Source organism: Heptranchias perlo, chromosome 39 (assembly GCF_035084215.1).
Source record: "Heptranchias perlo isolate sHepPer1 chromosome 39, sHepPer1.hap1, whole genome shotgun sequence".
Classification (NCBI taxonomy): domain Eukaryota; kingdom Metazoa; phylum Chordata; class Chondrichthyes; order Hexanchiformes; family Hexanchidae; genus Heptranchias; species Heptranchias perlo.
The window spans coordinates 3,351,462-3,368,607 of NC_090363.1; the positions used below are offsets into that span (position 1 = coordinate 3,351,462).

The following is a 17,146-nucleotide window of genomic DNA, read 5'->3' on the forward strand; positions in this document are numbered from 1 at the left end:
AGGATACGAATAACCCACTGTGCCACCCAGTTACCAATTAGACAGATCTTATGATAGGCCATAATATATTTTTATTATTGCATGACTTTTGATTAAAACTTCCTTACAGCTGTACTCCATAGTTGTCTCAATATATTTTTCTAATGTTTAATTATATAAAAAAACCTTCTATTTATGTAGCACCTTGTATGTCCTCAGAATGTCCCAAAGCACTTCATGTATGCAAATGTGACAGCCAATTTGTGTGGGTCAAGGTCCCACAAACAGCAATGAGACAAATGACCAGTCAATCTTTTTTTAATGGTGTTGATTGAGAGGTAAATATTGGCCAGGACACCAAGAGAACTCCCCTGCTGTTCTTCAAATAGTGCCACGGGATCTGTTATGTCCACTTGAACAGGCGGACAGGGCCTAAACATAACGGGCGCTAAATTGGGCCCTGTAGCGCCCGTTGTTTCGGCGCCACGCGGCCTCCCGAAGTGCCAAAATGGCGTCTTGGCTGCGCACGCACGTTTCCAGCGTGACATGCACCGGACGCCATCTTAGTATAGGAGTTAGTGCAGGCGCAGATAACGAACGCCAGGAGAAAATGGCTACAATCAGAGTGCAACACTGATTTAAAGTGATAGACACCATTTTAGGACTTAATGCTCAACTCAACGCATAGTCTTAACCCCGACCATCTGAACGTATCTGAGAGTGCCTGGAGGACCCCCACCAGTGCTATTTAAAGGGACCATCCAGGGTTTACAGGTTAGTGGCTGGATTATTGCTTCTGGCTGCCGAGACATTTGTAACTGTTTTTGGAGGTCTCCTACACTTGAATACTAGGACGAGGGGACATAGCCTAACATTTAGAGCCAGGACGTGCAGGAGTGAAGTTCGGAAATACTTCTACATGCAAAGGCTGGGAGAACTTTGGAATGCTCTTCTGCAAATGGCAGCTGGTGCTCGTTCAATTGTGAATTCTAAATCTGAGATTGATAGATTTGTGAACCAAGAGTTTTAAGGGATATGGGGCTAATGAGGGTATATGGTGTTAGGTCACAGGTCTACCATATCTCATTGAATGGTGGAACAGGCTCGAGGGGCAAAATGCCATTGCCACTTGCTGCCTCCTGATATGCGGCACTTTCTCCTGTGAGAAAGCAGGACGTGTGTCTGGATGATATGCCTGTCGTGGTTGAATAGTTGCCAGTGTGTGTGACGTGGGTGGGCGGCTTTCAACAGTGGTAATGTGTAAGAGTGAGAGGAAGCATCTGATTGGAAGAGCTGAGTACTGATGGAAAGAGCTTGTCAGTATGTGGGTGATGGGGGGTGTAGTGCATGGAGCAGTGGGTGCAGCTGGTGGTGTAGTTGGTAGGAGACCCCACTTGACAGTTGACCTCACTCACCTTGACCACTCATGTCAAAGCATTGAACTTCTTCCTCCACTGCATCCATGTTCATGATGCTGTGCGCCTGGCATTGACTTCATCCCCTGCTGCCTCCCACTGCCTTTTGGGTATATGTCTGGAGGGCCTCTTGTGCACCCCCCCCCCCCCACCCTGGCCCCCAACGGATATAGGATGTCCCTCCTTCTGTCCACCTCTTGCACCAAGGTCTCTAGTGCATCAGCAGAGAACCTTGGTGCATGCACTCTTATAGGCCTGGTACCAACTCAGATCGGCAGATTGGTGAGGTGTAGCATGCAGATTGGAGGATGTGGGATTTAGTAGTGCGAACCTTTATTCAATGTTTTAACATAACTCATCAGTGTGTAAACATAGGGACGGGAGCTGCATCTGCATTTTACGTGTGCGATGTCTGATCTCCATTCAGACTCCATGCAGACAGCAGACTGTTATTTTCAGCAAATAACAGGTACCGGCTACCTTTAAGAGATTTCGAACAGACAGTCTGCCTTTGAGATTGGAGCTCCCCCTGCTGATGGAAAGTGCAAATTGCATGGAATCCTCGCTTAACACTGATTTCCAACGCAGATTGTGGTGTAAATCCTCAGGCCTGACGAAAATCTCGTCCTGCCTGCGCAGGAGCCATTGGGCTTGGGGTAATAGCGGATCGTGCTACCTCTGCCCAAAAACAGGCCCTATCCAATTTTTCCCCCAAGATCTCATATGAAAGCTGGCACTTCCAAAAATGCAGCACTCCCTCAGTACTGCACTGAAGTGTCAGCCTAGATTATGCGCTCAAGTCTTGGAGTGGGGCTTGATCCACAAGCTTTTGACTCCAGTTAGAGTGCTACCACGGAGTCAAGATTACACCTGGTATAAACTAAATACACCTACTCGACAGAAAACTATCTCCCTCATGCTGTGGACCCCTGTCAGAATTGTTTAGAAATGGTTTTGTGTGTAAGCCATAAGAAGAACCAACTCCAAAAATTCTAAAGAAACTCGCACCAACTAGTCCTGCTTCGCCTCATCAATAACAGTGTAAATGAAGCATTACTGGAGTATCCAGATTGCAATACACCGTGTAACTAGTTGTTGGGGATGATAAACAGGCATCTCAATGCGCCCATTCACACACACCGGCTAAAATGAACAACCATTGTCACTGTGATTGTGTAAACAATTTTACAACACCAAGTTATAGTCCAGCAATTTTATTTTAAATTCACAAGCTTTCGGAGATTTTCTCCTTCCTCAGGCAAATGTTTCAAGATCTCCTTGAAGCCTACGCATTTATACATATTGAACAATAATACATGGTGTTTACAGACTGCCCCTGCAACTGCCCGTTGCCAAGGCAATCACCGTGTTCAGACAGAGAGGTGTTACCTGCAGAACCTCCGAATACACATTCAACAAAAAAACAAACAGGGAAAAAAAACAGAGAAAAAAAACACAGAGAGAGGCAGAAACATCCGGAAGGCAGAGAGAGCCAGCAAATGACCCATTATATTAAAAACAGATAACATTTGTTCGCTGGTGGGGTAACGTGTAGCGTGACATGAACCCAAGATCCCGGTTGAGGCCGTCCTCATGGGTGCGGAACTTGGCTATCAATTTCTGCTCGACGATTTTGCGTTGTCGTGTGTCTCGAAGGCCGCCTTGGAGTACGCTTACCCGAAGGTCGGTGGATGAATGTCCATGACTGCTGAAGTGTTCCCCGACTGGGAGGGAACCCTCCTGTTTGGCGATTGTTGCGCGGTGTCCGTTCATCCGTTGTCGCAGCGTCTGCATGGTCTCGCCAATGTACCATGCTCTGGGGCATCCTTTCCTGCAACGTATGAGGTAGACAACGTTGGCTGAGTCACAGGAGTATGAACCATGCACCTGGTGGGTGGTGTCATCTCGTGTGATGGTGGTATCTGTGTCGATGATCTGGCATGTCTTGCAGAGGTTACCGTGGCAGGGTTGTGTGGCGTCGTGGACGCTGTTCTCTTGAAAGCTAGGTAGTTTGCTGCGAACGATGGTCTGTTTGAGGTTGGGTGGCTGTTTAAAGGCGAGTAGTGGAGGTGTGGGGATGGCCATAGCGAGGTGTTTGTCCTCATTGATGACATGTTGAAGGCTGCGGAGAACATGGCGTAGTTTCTCCGCTCCGGGGAAGTACTGGACGACAAAGGGTACTCTGTTGGTTGCGTCCCGTGTTAGTCTCCTGAGGAGGTCTATGCGATTTTTTGCTGTGGCCCGTCGGAACTGTCGATCGATGAGTCGAGCGTCATATCCCGTTCTTACTAGGGCGTCTTTCAGCGTCTGTAGGTGTCCATCGCGTTCCTCCTCGTCTGAGCAGACCCTGTGTATTCGCAGGGCCTGTCCATAGGGGATGGCCTCTTTGACGTGGTTAGGGTGGAAGCTGGAAAAGTGGAGCATCGTGAGGTTGTCCGTGGGCTTGCGGTAGAGTGAGGTGCTGAGGTGCCCGTCTTTGATGGAGATTCGTGTGTCCAAGAAAGAAACTGATTCTGAGGAGTAGTCCATGGTGAGCTTGATGGTGGGATGGAACTTGTTGATGTTATCGTGTAGTCTCTTTAGTGATTCCTTGCCGTGGGTCCATAGAAAGAAAATGTCGTCGATGTATCTGGTGTATAGTGTTGGTTGGAGGTCTTGTGCAGTGAAGAAGTCCTGCTCGAACTTGTGCATGAAAATGTTGGCGTATTGGGGTGCGAATTTGGTCCCCATGGCTGTTCCGTGTGTTTGGGTAAAGAACTGGTTATCGAAGGTGAAGACATTGTGATCCAGGATGAAGCGGATGAGTTGTAGGATGGCTTCCGGAGATTGGCTGTTGTTGGTGTTGAGTATTGATGCTGTCGCAGCGATGCCGTCATCGTGGGGGATACTGGTGTATAGTGCCGAGACGTCCATCGTGGTGAGAAGTGTTCCTGGTTCAACTGGTCCGTGGGTACTGAGTTTTTGTAGGAAGTCTGTAGTGTCACGACAGAAGCTGGGGGTTCCCTGTACGATGGGTTTCAGGATGCCCTCGATGTATCCAGAGAGGTTCTCACACAGGGTTCCGTTGCCTGATACGATGGGACGTCCGGGTGTGTTGGCTTTGTGTATCTTTGGGAGGCAGTAGAAGTCTCCCACGCGGGGATTACGTGGGATGAGAATGCGTAGGATGCTTTGAAGGTCTGGATCGAAGGTCTTGATCAGTTTGTTGAGCTGGTGGGTGTGTTCTTTGGTCGGATCTGCGGGTAACCGTCTGTAGTGTTCCTGGTTGTCCAGTTGTCGATATGCTTCTTTGCAATAGTCTGTTCTGTTCTGTATGACTATGGCTCCTCCTTTGTCCGCTGGTTTGATGACGATGTTGCGGTTGGTCTTGAGAGCGTTGATGGCGTTGCGTTGTGCTCGGGTGACATTCTGGACTGTCTTCTGAGTGCGGCTGATGAATCTGGCATTGACGCATTTCCTGACAGCTTGACCCCACTAGTCTCGCGGCGGACACAGAGGAATTCATCAGGAGAATGAGGCTCCGGGAATTCTACCACAAACCCCAAGATTTCAGCAGCGAACCCAATGAGACAATCGACGATCCGGAACAGCAGACAGAGGGATCCGCGGTACAGCAACCGAAGAGGAAAGAGTCAAACTGGACTCCTCCGGAGGGTCGCTGCCCTCAGCTGGACATGTATGCTCAAGCTGTCAGGAAATGCGTCAATGCCAGATTCATCAGCCGCACTCAGAAGACAGTCCAGAATGTCACCCGAGCACAACGCAACGCCATCAACGCTCTCAAGACCAACCGCAACATCGTCATCAAACCAGCGGACAAAGGAGGAGCCATAGTCATACAGAACAGAACAGACTATTGCAAAGAAGCATACCGACAACTGGACAACCAGGAACACTACAGACGGTTACCCGCAGATCCGACCAAAGAACACACCCACCAGCTCAACAAACTGATCAAGACCTTCGATCCAGACCTTCAAAGCATCCTACGCATTCTCATCCCACGTAATCCCCGCGTGGGAGACTTCTACTGCCTCCCAAAGATACACAAAGCCAACACACCCGGACGTCCCATCGTATCAGGCAACGGAACCCTGTGTGAGAACCTCTCTGGATACATCGAGGGCATCCTGAAACCCATCGTACAGGGAACCCCCAGCTTCTGTCGTGACACTACAGACTTCCTACAAAAACTCAGTACCCACGGACCAGTTGAACCAGGAACACTTCTCACCACGATGGACGTCTCGGCACTATACACCAGTATCCCCCACGATGACGGCATCGCTGCGACAGCATCAATACTCAACACCAACAACAGCCAATCTCCGGAAGCCATCCTACAACTCATCCGCTTCATCCTGGATCACAATGTCTTCACCTTCGATAACCAGTTCTTTACCCAAACACACGGAACAGCCATGGGGACCAAATTCGCACCCCAATACGCCAACATTTTCATGCACAAGTTCGAGCAGGACTTCTTCACTGCACAAGACCTCCAACCAACACTATACACCAGATACATCGACGACATTTTCTTTCTATGGACCCACGGCAAGGAATCACTAAAGAGACTACACGATAACATCAACAAGTTCCATCCCACCATCAAGCTCACCATGGACTACTCCTCAGAATCAGTTTCTTTCTTGGACACACGAATCTCCATCAAAGACGGGCACCTCAGCACCTCACTCTACCGCAAGCCCACGGACAACCTCACGATGCTCCACTTTTCCAGCTTCCACCCTAACCACGTCAAAGAGGCCATCCCCTATGGACAGGCCCTGCGAATACACAGGGTCTGCTCAGACGAGGAGGAACGCGATGGACACCTACAGACGCTGAAAGACGCCCTAGTAAGAACGGGATATGACGCTCGACTCATCGATCGACAGTTCCGACGGGCCACAGCAAAAAATCGCATAGACCTCCTCAGGAGACTAACACGGGACGCAACCAACAGAGTACCCTTTGTCGTCCAGTACTTCCCCGGAGCGGAGAAACTACGCCATGTTCTCCGCAGCCTTCAACATGTCATCAATGAGGACAAACACCTCGCTATGGCCATCCCCACACCTCCACTACTCGCCTTTAAACAGCCACCCAACCTCAAACAGACCATCGTTCGCAGCAAACTACCTAGCTTTCAAGAGAACAGCGTCCACGACGCCACACAACCCTGCCACGGTAACCTCTGCAAGACATGCCAGATCATCGACACAGATACCACCATCACACGAGATGACACCACCCACCAGGTGCATGGTTCATACTCCTGTGACTCAGCCAACGTTGTCTACCTCATACGTTGCAGGAAAGGATGCCCCAGAGCATGGTACATTGGCGAGACCATGCAGACGCTGCGACAACGGATGAACGGACACCGCGCAACAATCGCCAAACAGGAGGGTTCCCTCCCAGTCGGGGAACACTTCAGCAGTCATGGACATTCATCCACCGACCTTCGGGTAAGCGTACTCCAAGGCGGCCTTCGAGACACACGACAACGCAAAATCGTCGAGCAGAAATTGATAGCCAAGTTCCGCACCCATGAGGACGGCCTCAACCGGGATCTTGGGTTCATGTCACGCTACACGTTACCCCACCAGCGAACAAATGTTATCTGTTTTTAATATAATGGGTCATTTGCTGGCTCTCTCTGCCTTCCGGATGTTTCTGCCTCTCTCTGTGTTTTTTTTCTCTTTTTTTTCCCTGTTTGTTTTTTTGTTGAATGTGTATTCGGAGGTTCTGCAGGTAACACCTCTCTGTCTGAACACGGTGATTGCCTTGGCAACGGGCAGTTGCAGGGGCAGTCTGTAAACACCATGTATTATTGTTCAATATGTATAAATGCGTAGGCTTCAAGGAGATCTTGAAACATTTGCCTGAGGAAGGAGAAAATCTCCGAAAGCTTGTGAATTTAAAATAAAATTGCTGGACTATAACTTGGTGTTGTAAAATTGTTTACAATTGTCAACCCCAGTCCATCACCGGCATCTCCACACTGTGATTGTGGTTAAGGAACATAATGTAAAAGTGCTGAAAGTTATCTACTGAATGGTATCAAAACCACAAAATAAATTTAGTGACCGTGTCAGAGTTCTTTACGCAAGTTCCACCTTTTATATATGAGAAATATCAAAGCAACTTCTGGAACAGTGTGGGTGGTAATAGACCCTTTCTATCTTTATTTAAATCAGCTTTCAGAACTTTGCTTAAATTTCATATTCAGAAATGATACACAGATTGATGCAAATACCACTTAACTTTTGTAAAATTGATTACTTGTAAGTCTCATAAATTATTTGGGATGAATGTTTCTCATTAAGATGGGAGTCAGAAGTCCTGAGTTTCTCCATTCTTTGTATGAAACAGTCTAAGATTAGGTGTATCACAGATTGTACTGAGGAAAGCTCCTTCTACATTTTCGCCAAAACATGCCTTCACTATCAAACTCAGAATAGCATCATATGATGTACTAATGTGGCATTTCCATTTCTCACACCAGCCATCCTTATGAACTCCAGATGGAAATGTCAATTTGGTGACAATTAATCCTGAAGTTCCTTTTGAAGTGTGTAAAGGCACCATCTGGTTTGACACTGACCCGTTCGGTTCTGAGGGTGTGCTGCACTGTCAGAGGTACCGTCCTTTGGATGAGACGTTAAACTGAGGCCCCATCCGCTCTCAGGTGGATGTAAAAGATCCCATGGCACTATTTCAAAGAAGAGCAGGGGAGTTCTCCACGGTGTTCCAGTCAATATTTAACCCTCAACCAACATCGCTAAAGTGGATTATCTGGTCATTATCACATTGCTGTTTGTAGAACCTTGCTTGCAAATTGACTGCCGCCCTTCCTACATTACATCAATAATTACGCTTCAAAAAGTACTTAATTGGCTGAACAGCACTTTGGCATGTCCTGAGATTGTGAAAGGCGCTGTATAAGTGCAAGTCTTATTTATTTTCTTTTCATGCCAGATGGTGGTAGGTTCAAAGCAGGGTCTGTGGTGGATTGACTCTTCATTCCTGTGCCTTGGGCTGGGGAGGGGGAAAACGTAACACATGGGTTCTCACTTGATTGCTATCCATTGAACCCCAATAGAGAGTGGGAGTGCAAGTATGCATGGACATTAGGTCAGGACAGGATGGCCTGCATATGATGCATTCCATGATGGATTTGCCTGCCAACACTCAACTTCTAGGCTCCTACATGAGAAATGGTCACTAGAGTGAAATACAGGCTGCCCATGAAAGTATACCCCAGCAAAATTCAGCACCTTCAAATAGAGATAAATGGATTTGATCTCATAGCCATTACAGAGACATGTTTCTACGGTGACCAAGGTTGGGAACTAAATATTCCAGGGTACTTGATGTTTTGAAAAGACAGGCAGAATGGAAAGGAGGGGGTGTAGCCTGATAATAAAGGATGACATAAGGACAGTGGTGAGAAAGGATCTTGCCTTGGAAGATCAGGAAGTAGAATCAGTATGGAAATAAGAAATAACAAGGGGCAGAAAACACTGGTGGGAGTAGTTTATAGGCCCCCAAATAATAGCTATACCATTGGACATAATATCAATCAAGAAATAATAGGAGCTTGTAACAAAGGTAATGCAATAATCGTGGGGGACTTCAATCTTCATATAGACTGGACAAATCAAATTGGCAAAGGTCGTCTTGAGGACGAGTTCATGGAATGCATTTGAGACAGTTCCCTAGAACAATACATCATGGAACCAACCAGGGAACAGGCTATTTTAGATCTTGTATTGTGTAATGAGACAGGGTTAATTAGTAATCTCACAGTAAAGGATCCTCTGGGGAAGAGTGATCATAATAATATGTTGGAATTTCACATTGAGTTGGAGAGTGACGTACTTAAGTCAGAAACTAGAGTCTTAAACTTAAGGGGTGAGTTGGCTAAGGTAGATTGGGACATTAGATTAAAGGGTATGATAGTAGATAAGCAATGGCAAACATTTAAAGAAATATTTCAATATTCTCAATGAACATACATTCCGTTGAGAAATAAAAACTCCATGGGAAAAGTAATTCATCCTTTTTATTCGTTGATGGGATGTGGGCATCGCTGGCAAGGCCAGCATTTATTGCCCATCCCTAATTGCCCTTGAGAAGGTGGTGGTGAGCCGCCTTCTTGAACCGCTGCAGTTCGTGTGGTGAAGGTTCTCCCACAGTGCTGTTAGGAAGGGAGTTCCAGGATTTTGACCCAGCGACAATGAAGGAACGGCGGTGATACATTTCCAAGTCAGGATGATGTGTGACTTGGAGGGGAACGTGCAGGTGGTGTTGTTCCCATGTGCCTGCTGCTTTTGTCCTTCGAGGTGGTAGAGGTCACGGGTTTGGGAGGTGCTGTCGAAGAAGCCTTGGCGAGTTGCTGCAATGCATCCTGTGGATGGTACACACTGCAGCTACTGTGCGCCGGTGGTGAAGGGAGTGAATGTTTCGGGTGGTGGATGGGATGCCAATCAAGTGGGCTGCTTTGTCCTGGACGGTGTCTAGCTTCTTGAGTGTTGTTGGAGCTGCACTCATCCAGGCAAGTGGAGAGTATTCCATCACACTCCTGAATTGTGCCTTGTAGATGGTGGAAAGGCTTTGGGGAGTCAGGAGGTGAGTCACTCGCCACAGAATACCCAGCCTCTAACCTGCTCTTGTAGCCACAGTATTTATATGGCTGGTCCAGTTAAATTTCTGGTCAATGGTGACCCCCAGGATGTTGATGGTGGGGTATTCGGCGATGGTAATGCCGTTGAATGTCAAGTGGAGGTGGTTAGACTCTCTCTTGTTGGAGATGGTCATTGCCTGGCACTTGTCTGGCGCAAATGTTACTTGCCACTTATGAGCCCAAGCCTGGATGTTGTCCAGGTCTTGCTGCATGCGGGCTTGGACTGCTTCATTATTTGAGGGATTGCGAATGGAACTGAACACTGTGCAATCATCAGTGAACATCCCCATTTCTGACCTTATGATGGAGGGAAGGTCATTGATGAAGCAGCTGAAGATGGTTGGGCCTCGGACACTGCCCTGGGGAACTCCTGCAGCAATGTCCTGGACTGAGATGATTGGCCTCCAACAACCACTACCATCTTCCTTTGTGCTAGGTATGGCTCCAGCCATTGGAGAGTTTTCCACCTGATTCCCATTGACTTCAATTTTACGAGGGCTCCTTGGTGCCACACTCGGTCAAATGCTGCCTTGATGTCAAGGGCAGTCACTCTCGCCTCACCTCTGGAATTCAGCTCTTTTGTCCATGTTTGGACCAAGGCTGTAATGAGGTCTGGAGCCGAGTGGTCCTGGTGGAACCCAAACTGAGCATCGGTGAGCAGGTCATTGGTGAGTAAGTGCTGCTTGATAGCACTGTCGACGACACCTTCCATCACTTTGATTGCTGATGATTGAGAGTAGACTGATGGGGCGGTAATTGGCTGGATTGGATTTGGATTTTTGTGGACAGGACATACCTGGGCAATTTTCCACATTGTCGGGTAGATGCCAGTGTTGTAGCTGTACTGGAACAGCTTGGCTAGAGGCGCGGCTAGTTCTGGAGCACAAGTCTTCAGCACTACAACCGGGATGCTGTCGGGGCCCATTGCTTTTGCTGTATCTGGTGCATTCAGCCGTTTCTTGATATCACGTGGAGTGAATCGAATTGGCTGAAGACTGGCTTTTGTGATGGTGGGGATGTCGGGAGGAGGCCGAGATGGATCATCCACTCGGCACTTCTGGCCGAAGATGGTTGCAAACGCTTCAGCCTTGTCTTTTGCACTCACGTGCTGGACTCCGCCATCATTGAGGATGGGGATGTTTACAAAGCCTCCTCCTCCCGGTAGTTGTTTGATTGTCCACCACCATTCACGACTGGATGTGGCAGGACTGCAGAGCTTTGATCTGATCCGTTGGTTGTGGAATCGCTTAGCTCTGTCTATAGCATCCGTGGCTAACTAAAGAAGTTAAGAATAGTATTAGATTAAAAGAAGAGGCCTATAACATTGCCAAGAAGAGTAGTAAGCCTGAGGATTGGGAGAGAGATTTAGAAACCAGCAAAGGATGACCAAAAAATTGATAAAAAGGGAGAAAGTAGAATATGAAAGTAAACTATCAAAAAATGTAGAAGCTCTTTCAGTCCTTTTTTATTAGTGTGTAAAAAGGAAAAGAGTTGCAAAAGTAAACGTTGGTCCCTTTGAGGCTAAGACAGGAGAAATTATAATGGGGAATAAGGAAATGGCAGAAACGTTGAACACATATTTTGTATCTGTCTTCACAGTAGAAGACACCAAAAGTATACCAGAAATATTGGGGAACCAAGGGGCTAACGAGAATGAGGAACTTAAAGTAATTAATATCAATGGAGAAAAAGTACTGAAGAAACTAATGGGACTAAAAGCCAATAAATCCTCTGGACCTGATGGCCTATATCCTAGGGTTCTAAAAGATGTGGCTGCAGAGATAGTGGATGCATTGGTTGTGATCTTCCAAAATTCCCTAGATTCCAGAACGGTCCCAGCAGATTGAAAGGCAGCAAATGAAACCCTGCTATTCAAGAAAAGAGGGAGAGAGAAAACAGGGAACGACAGGCCAGTTAGCCTGACATCAGTCGTCTGGAAAATGCTGGAATTCATTGTTAAAGAAGTGGTAACAGGGCACTTAGTAAATCATAATGATTAGGCAAAGTCAACATGGTTTTATGAAAGGGATACGGTATTAGACAAATTTATTAGTTTTTTGAGGATGTAACTAGCAGGATAGATAAGGGGGAACCAGTGGATGTAGTATATTTGATTTTCAAAAGGCATTTGATAAGGTGCCACATTAAAGGTTGTTACGCAAGATAAGGGCTCATGTGGTTGGGGGTTACATATAGCATGGATAAAGGATTGGTTAATGGACAGAAAAAGAGAGTAGGGATAAACTGGTCATTTTCAGGTTGTCAGACTGTTACTAGTGGGGTGCCACAAGGATTGCTGCTTGGGCCTCAGCTATTTACAATCTATATTAATGACTTAGATGAAGGGACCGAGTGTAATGTATTCAAATTTTCTGACAATACAAAGCTAGGTGGGAAAGTAAGCTGTGAGGAGGACACACAGAGTTTGCAAAGGGATATCGACAGGTTAAGTGAGTGGACAAGAAGGTGGCAGATGGAGTATAATGTGGGGAAATGTGAGGTTATTCATTTTGGTAGGAAGAATAGAAAAACGGAATATTTTTTAAATGGTGAGAAACTATTAAATGTTGGTGTCCAGAGAGATCTGGGTGTCCTTTCACAAGAAACACAAAAAGTTAGCTTGCAGGTACAGCAAGGAATTGGGACGGCAAATGGCATGTTGTTCTTTATTGCAAGGGGGTTGAAGGCACAAGAGTAAGGAAGTCTTACTACAATTGTACAGGGCTTTGGTGAGACCGCACCTGGAGTACTGCTTTGGTCTCCTTATCTAAGGAAGCATATACTTGCCTTAGAGGCAGTGCAGTGGAGGTTCACTAGATAAATTCCTGGGATGAGAGGGTTGTCCTGTGAGGAGAGGTTGAGTAGAATGGGTCTACACACTCTGGAGTTCAGAAGATTGAGAGGTGATCTCATTGAAACGTATAATATTCTGAGGGGGCTTGACAGAGTAGATGCTGAGAGGTTGTTTCCCCTGGCTGAAGAGTCTAGAACTAGAGGGCATAGTCACAGGATAAGGGGTTGACCATTTAAGACTGATATGAGGAGGCATTTCTTCACTGAGGGTTGTGAATCTTTGCAATTCTCTACCCCAGAGGGCTGTGGTTGCTGTGTCGTTGAGTATATTCAAGGCTGAGGTAAATTTTTGGACTCTAGGGAAATCAAGGGATATGGGGTGAAGCGGGGAAGTGGAGTTGAGGTGGAAGATCAGCCATGATCTTATTGAATGGCGGAGCAGGCTCAAGGGGCCATATGGCCTATGCCTGCTCCTATTTCTTATGTTCAGGGTAGTAGAGGAAAAAAAGGAGAGAAATAGGGAGATGAAAGTGTTGATAATAGATAAGGAGCTATAAAAAAGCAAGTTCTTTATCATGTCCTCGTTGGCTTCCCGGGCACCTTACAACAATGGATTACTTTTGAAATGTGGTCAGTGTTGTTAAGCGGTTTTTATAATTGCTCAGAAACTATTAATAATGGTGATTGGTTTGATGTTATTTGAAAAAGATGGCTTAATGTTCAAGCCATTATAAATGTGGCAATATTTGTGATAATCAGATGACTAAAATGTATTTACTAAATTCCTTTTTATTTTTTAGACCAGTGGAAACCTCTTGTTGAGTCAGGTATGGTATTCTCTTTTACATAAACTGTTATATATTAATTAACAGATTTCCCATGGTATTGCTCATTGTTTTTCAGAACTGTTATAAGAATAGGGGTGTTAAGCCAAATAGTATTACTAGGAACATTGACTTATTGGCATTGAGGGTATCACTGGATTTGGGGGGGGGCGCGTGCACTGAGAAGAGGGCCTGGGGTAGCACTGGGATGCAGTCTCAGGATCTAGCAGTACTTTGAAGGGGTCCCACAGAGTGTTCTGAGAACATAGTGACAGGTCCTGGTACGTAGGATTTGGGAGCAGGGTCCTGGGATTTGGGAGAATTGGGGAGGCAAGTCTGTGTCTGGGGGCATTTGGGCATTCTTTGCATCAAGGAGTACTGGGCTTGCAGTCTAGATCTGTGAACACTGAGAGGGTGTCCCAGGATCATAGAGTGGGAGGGAGAAGAGAAGTTGCAGAAAGGGGACCATGGCATCCAGCAAGACTGAGGAGGAGGTTACAGAGCGTTGTGAGTAGTCAGCATCTGGTAGTATTGGGGATTGCTAGGATCTGACAGTATTGGAGGAATCAGGGTCTATGAGCCTTATGTGGAAGGGGGCGTCGGAGAATGGTGCCCACATTGCCTCCACCCACCATGTACCCACCTATCGACCTTTCCTTATCTGTTCACAACCTTGTTGCACCCTCATAGCCCCCTCCCCAGTGATTTCCTCATCATCAGTGGTTCCTTGGCATCCAATTTGACCCTGAGATGAGCTTCCGACCACACATCCGCTCCATCACCACAACTGCCTACTTGCACCTCTGTAACATCGCCCATCTCCGCCCCTGCCTCAGCTCATCTGTTGCTGAAACCCTCATCCATGCCTTTGTTACATCCAGACTGGACTATTCCAATGCTCTTCTGGCTGGCCTCCCATCTTCCATAAACTGAATCTCATCCAAAACTCTGCTGCCCGTATCGTAACTCGCACCAAGTCCCATTCACCCATCACCCCTGTGGTTGCTGACCTACATTGGCTCCCAGTCTGGGAACACCTCGACTTTAAAATTCTCATCCTTGTTTTCAAATCCCTCCGTGGCCTCGCCCCTCCCTATCTCTGTAACCTCCTCCAGTCATTCAACCCTCCGAGATCTCTGCGCTCCTTCAGTTCTTGCCTCTTGTGCATCCCCGATTTTAATTAGTCCACCATTGGCGGCCGCGCCCTCAGCTGCATAGGCGCTAAGCTCTGGAATTCCCTCCCTAAACCTCTCCACCTCTCTCTTCTCTTTTAAGATGCTCCTAAAAATCTACCTCTTTGTGTCGTAATAGCTCCTTATGTGGCTCGATGTGAAATTTTGTCTGATTACGCTCCTGTGAAGCACCTTGGGACGTTTTACTACGTTAAAGGCGCGATATAAATGCAAGTTGTTGTTGTTTGTTCTTGACTTTACATATCTGCCTTAAAGCATTTAAAGGCAAATTTTCTGCTTCATGTCCAGCAGGGAACCCCACTTCGAAATAGGGCTACAATATTGTTGTGTTGAATCTCCAACTCATCTGCCCTTCGAGCATGGCTCCCACTAGAAGCGTGGGATTGGTGAATTTACCCTGTAGTGTAATGCTGGTTAGGCAGATTTCCTGTGGGTATTTATTGTTTGACACGTCTGCTTCCAGATTCTCTGGATGGTGGACACTGCACTGACTCTACCTGCCATCTCAGGCATTTCTTAATACAGGTGGGCATCCTGGCTTATCAAAGAGAGCAACACCTCCTTTGCTGCAGTTCCTAAAATAGGATATCCAAAGGAGCAGTAGAAAATGGAGCAGACCTGCTCCTTGCTTCATCCATACTTCAAGAGCTGCAGTTGTGCAACTATTTCCTGCGGGCCCCCCACCCCGGTCAGCAAGTTTCCAGTGCCAGGTCCAATCTGGGCTGGAGGCTTACACTGCACAACTATTCAGGCCGATCTCAGGAATCCTTTAAGATTGAATCAGCTGAATTCCGACGTGTGAACCGTTTGCCATTCCAAGGTCGTGGGGCTGTATTTTTCATAGTTTAGCTCTCCTGTCATTCTAAAGCAGTATGGCCCAGATTCTCATCTTCAGAACTTTGCCTGCTGGATGCACCAATTAGTAAATTTGGGCACGAACTGCCCACGATTTTCAGCCTATTGAATTCAACAGATGGAAAATTGTGGGCACTGAATTTGTGATAGGCGCTTCTGTCAGGCAAAGCTCTTCTGCCTGGTCCCTGATGATAAAAATTTGGGCCTTATGGAAAACTTAGCTTCCAATTTGCAATGAGGAATTGCAATTCACCACAAGAGGTCCATTAGGAGGTATCTATTACATTTAAAAATGCCTGTAAAACTCTTCTGTGGAATTATTTACACATTAAATCACTGAGAGAGACTTCTCCAATCTTATTTGTTGTTTCTGTTTTCAGAGTGGAAGAGAATTTGTAAAGGTAAGATCTTATTATTATAATAATAAGAAAGAATGAATAAACTCAAAAGCTGATGAACAGCTTCAAAAAAGCTGACAACTCAAAAAATAAACCATACAACTGAAAAATAGCCTTCCAATAAAGGCCTATGACCAAGACCACTGCTTCAGTACAACCAAATAAGTTAAATTCCTTTTTATTACAATGGATTTCAGGATTTTTAATTGGCGTTTTGGGATCAAATTCCGCATTTCAGTTTGTTTTTCTGTGGAAAAACAATTCAATCCCGCATGACATATAAAAAGAATTAGTTACAATGGGACAGCAGTAGGACATGAACTTGTTTTGACTGAAGCGGCTGCTGTACCCAATATTCCATCAATTGTAATTTAGAGGAAAAACCTGAAGTATATAAAAGTGTTATTTTTGCTGTGGTGGATTTCGAAACTTTTGAACAGGGAAGTAATATGATGGTACAAAATTTATGTTCTAGTAGGGTCTGGGGGCATGTCCCCCAGGAAATTTGTTTTTTAACACCATTTTGCTGCATTTGCCAACATTTTGAAGCATATTGTGATTCTTTGCCTTTCTCTGTTCTTCTGCAGTGCTTTCTCTTTTCCATATCAATTTCTGATATGCCCAATCGTGCACCTTTACCACCTTCCATACCTGTTTGTTTCCATAGTTCTGTTCTTTTGATCCATGAGCAATGCCTTGGGACTTGAACTAGTTAAATTAGAAAATTCAATACAATCCAAAATGGGTGTGTCTGAGGTGAAACAAATAAATGTGCAAAATAAAATGTTATATGGGGCTCGATTTTAGGGTCGGGTTACCTGCGGGGGGGCCCCGAAAATCCCGATCTCCGATCACGTGACCGGATTCGGACGAAATCCCGGCCACTTCCGGGTACCGCGCTGACGTGCGGGGCTGCGCGCGCAAGCCCCGCTGGTGGGAATCCCGCAGGCAATTAAAGCCAGCGGGGTTCCACTTGAGAGCACTTAACTTGCTC

At 46.3% G+C, this 17,146-nt stretch overlaps 1 protein-coding gene across 1 annotated transcript in view; it reads left to right on the forward strand.

The window, feature by feature from the left end:
- The window catches only part of LOC137305093 (butyrophilin subfamily 1 member A1-like), a 75,314-nt gene that overhangs the window by 33,714 nt on the left and 24,454 nt on the right, over nt 1-17,146 (forward strand). Inside the window, exons 7-8 of the mRNA XM_067973872.1 lie at nt 13,683-13,709; nt 16,135-16,155. Of these exons, the coding sequence (XP_067829973.1) occupies nt 13,683-13,709; nt 16,135-16,155 (48 nt within the window). The remainder of the gene's footprint in view (nt 1-13,682; nt 13,710-16,134; nt 16,156-17,146) is intronic.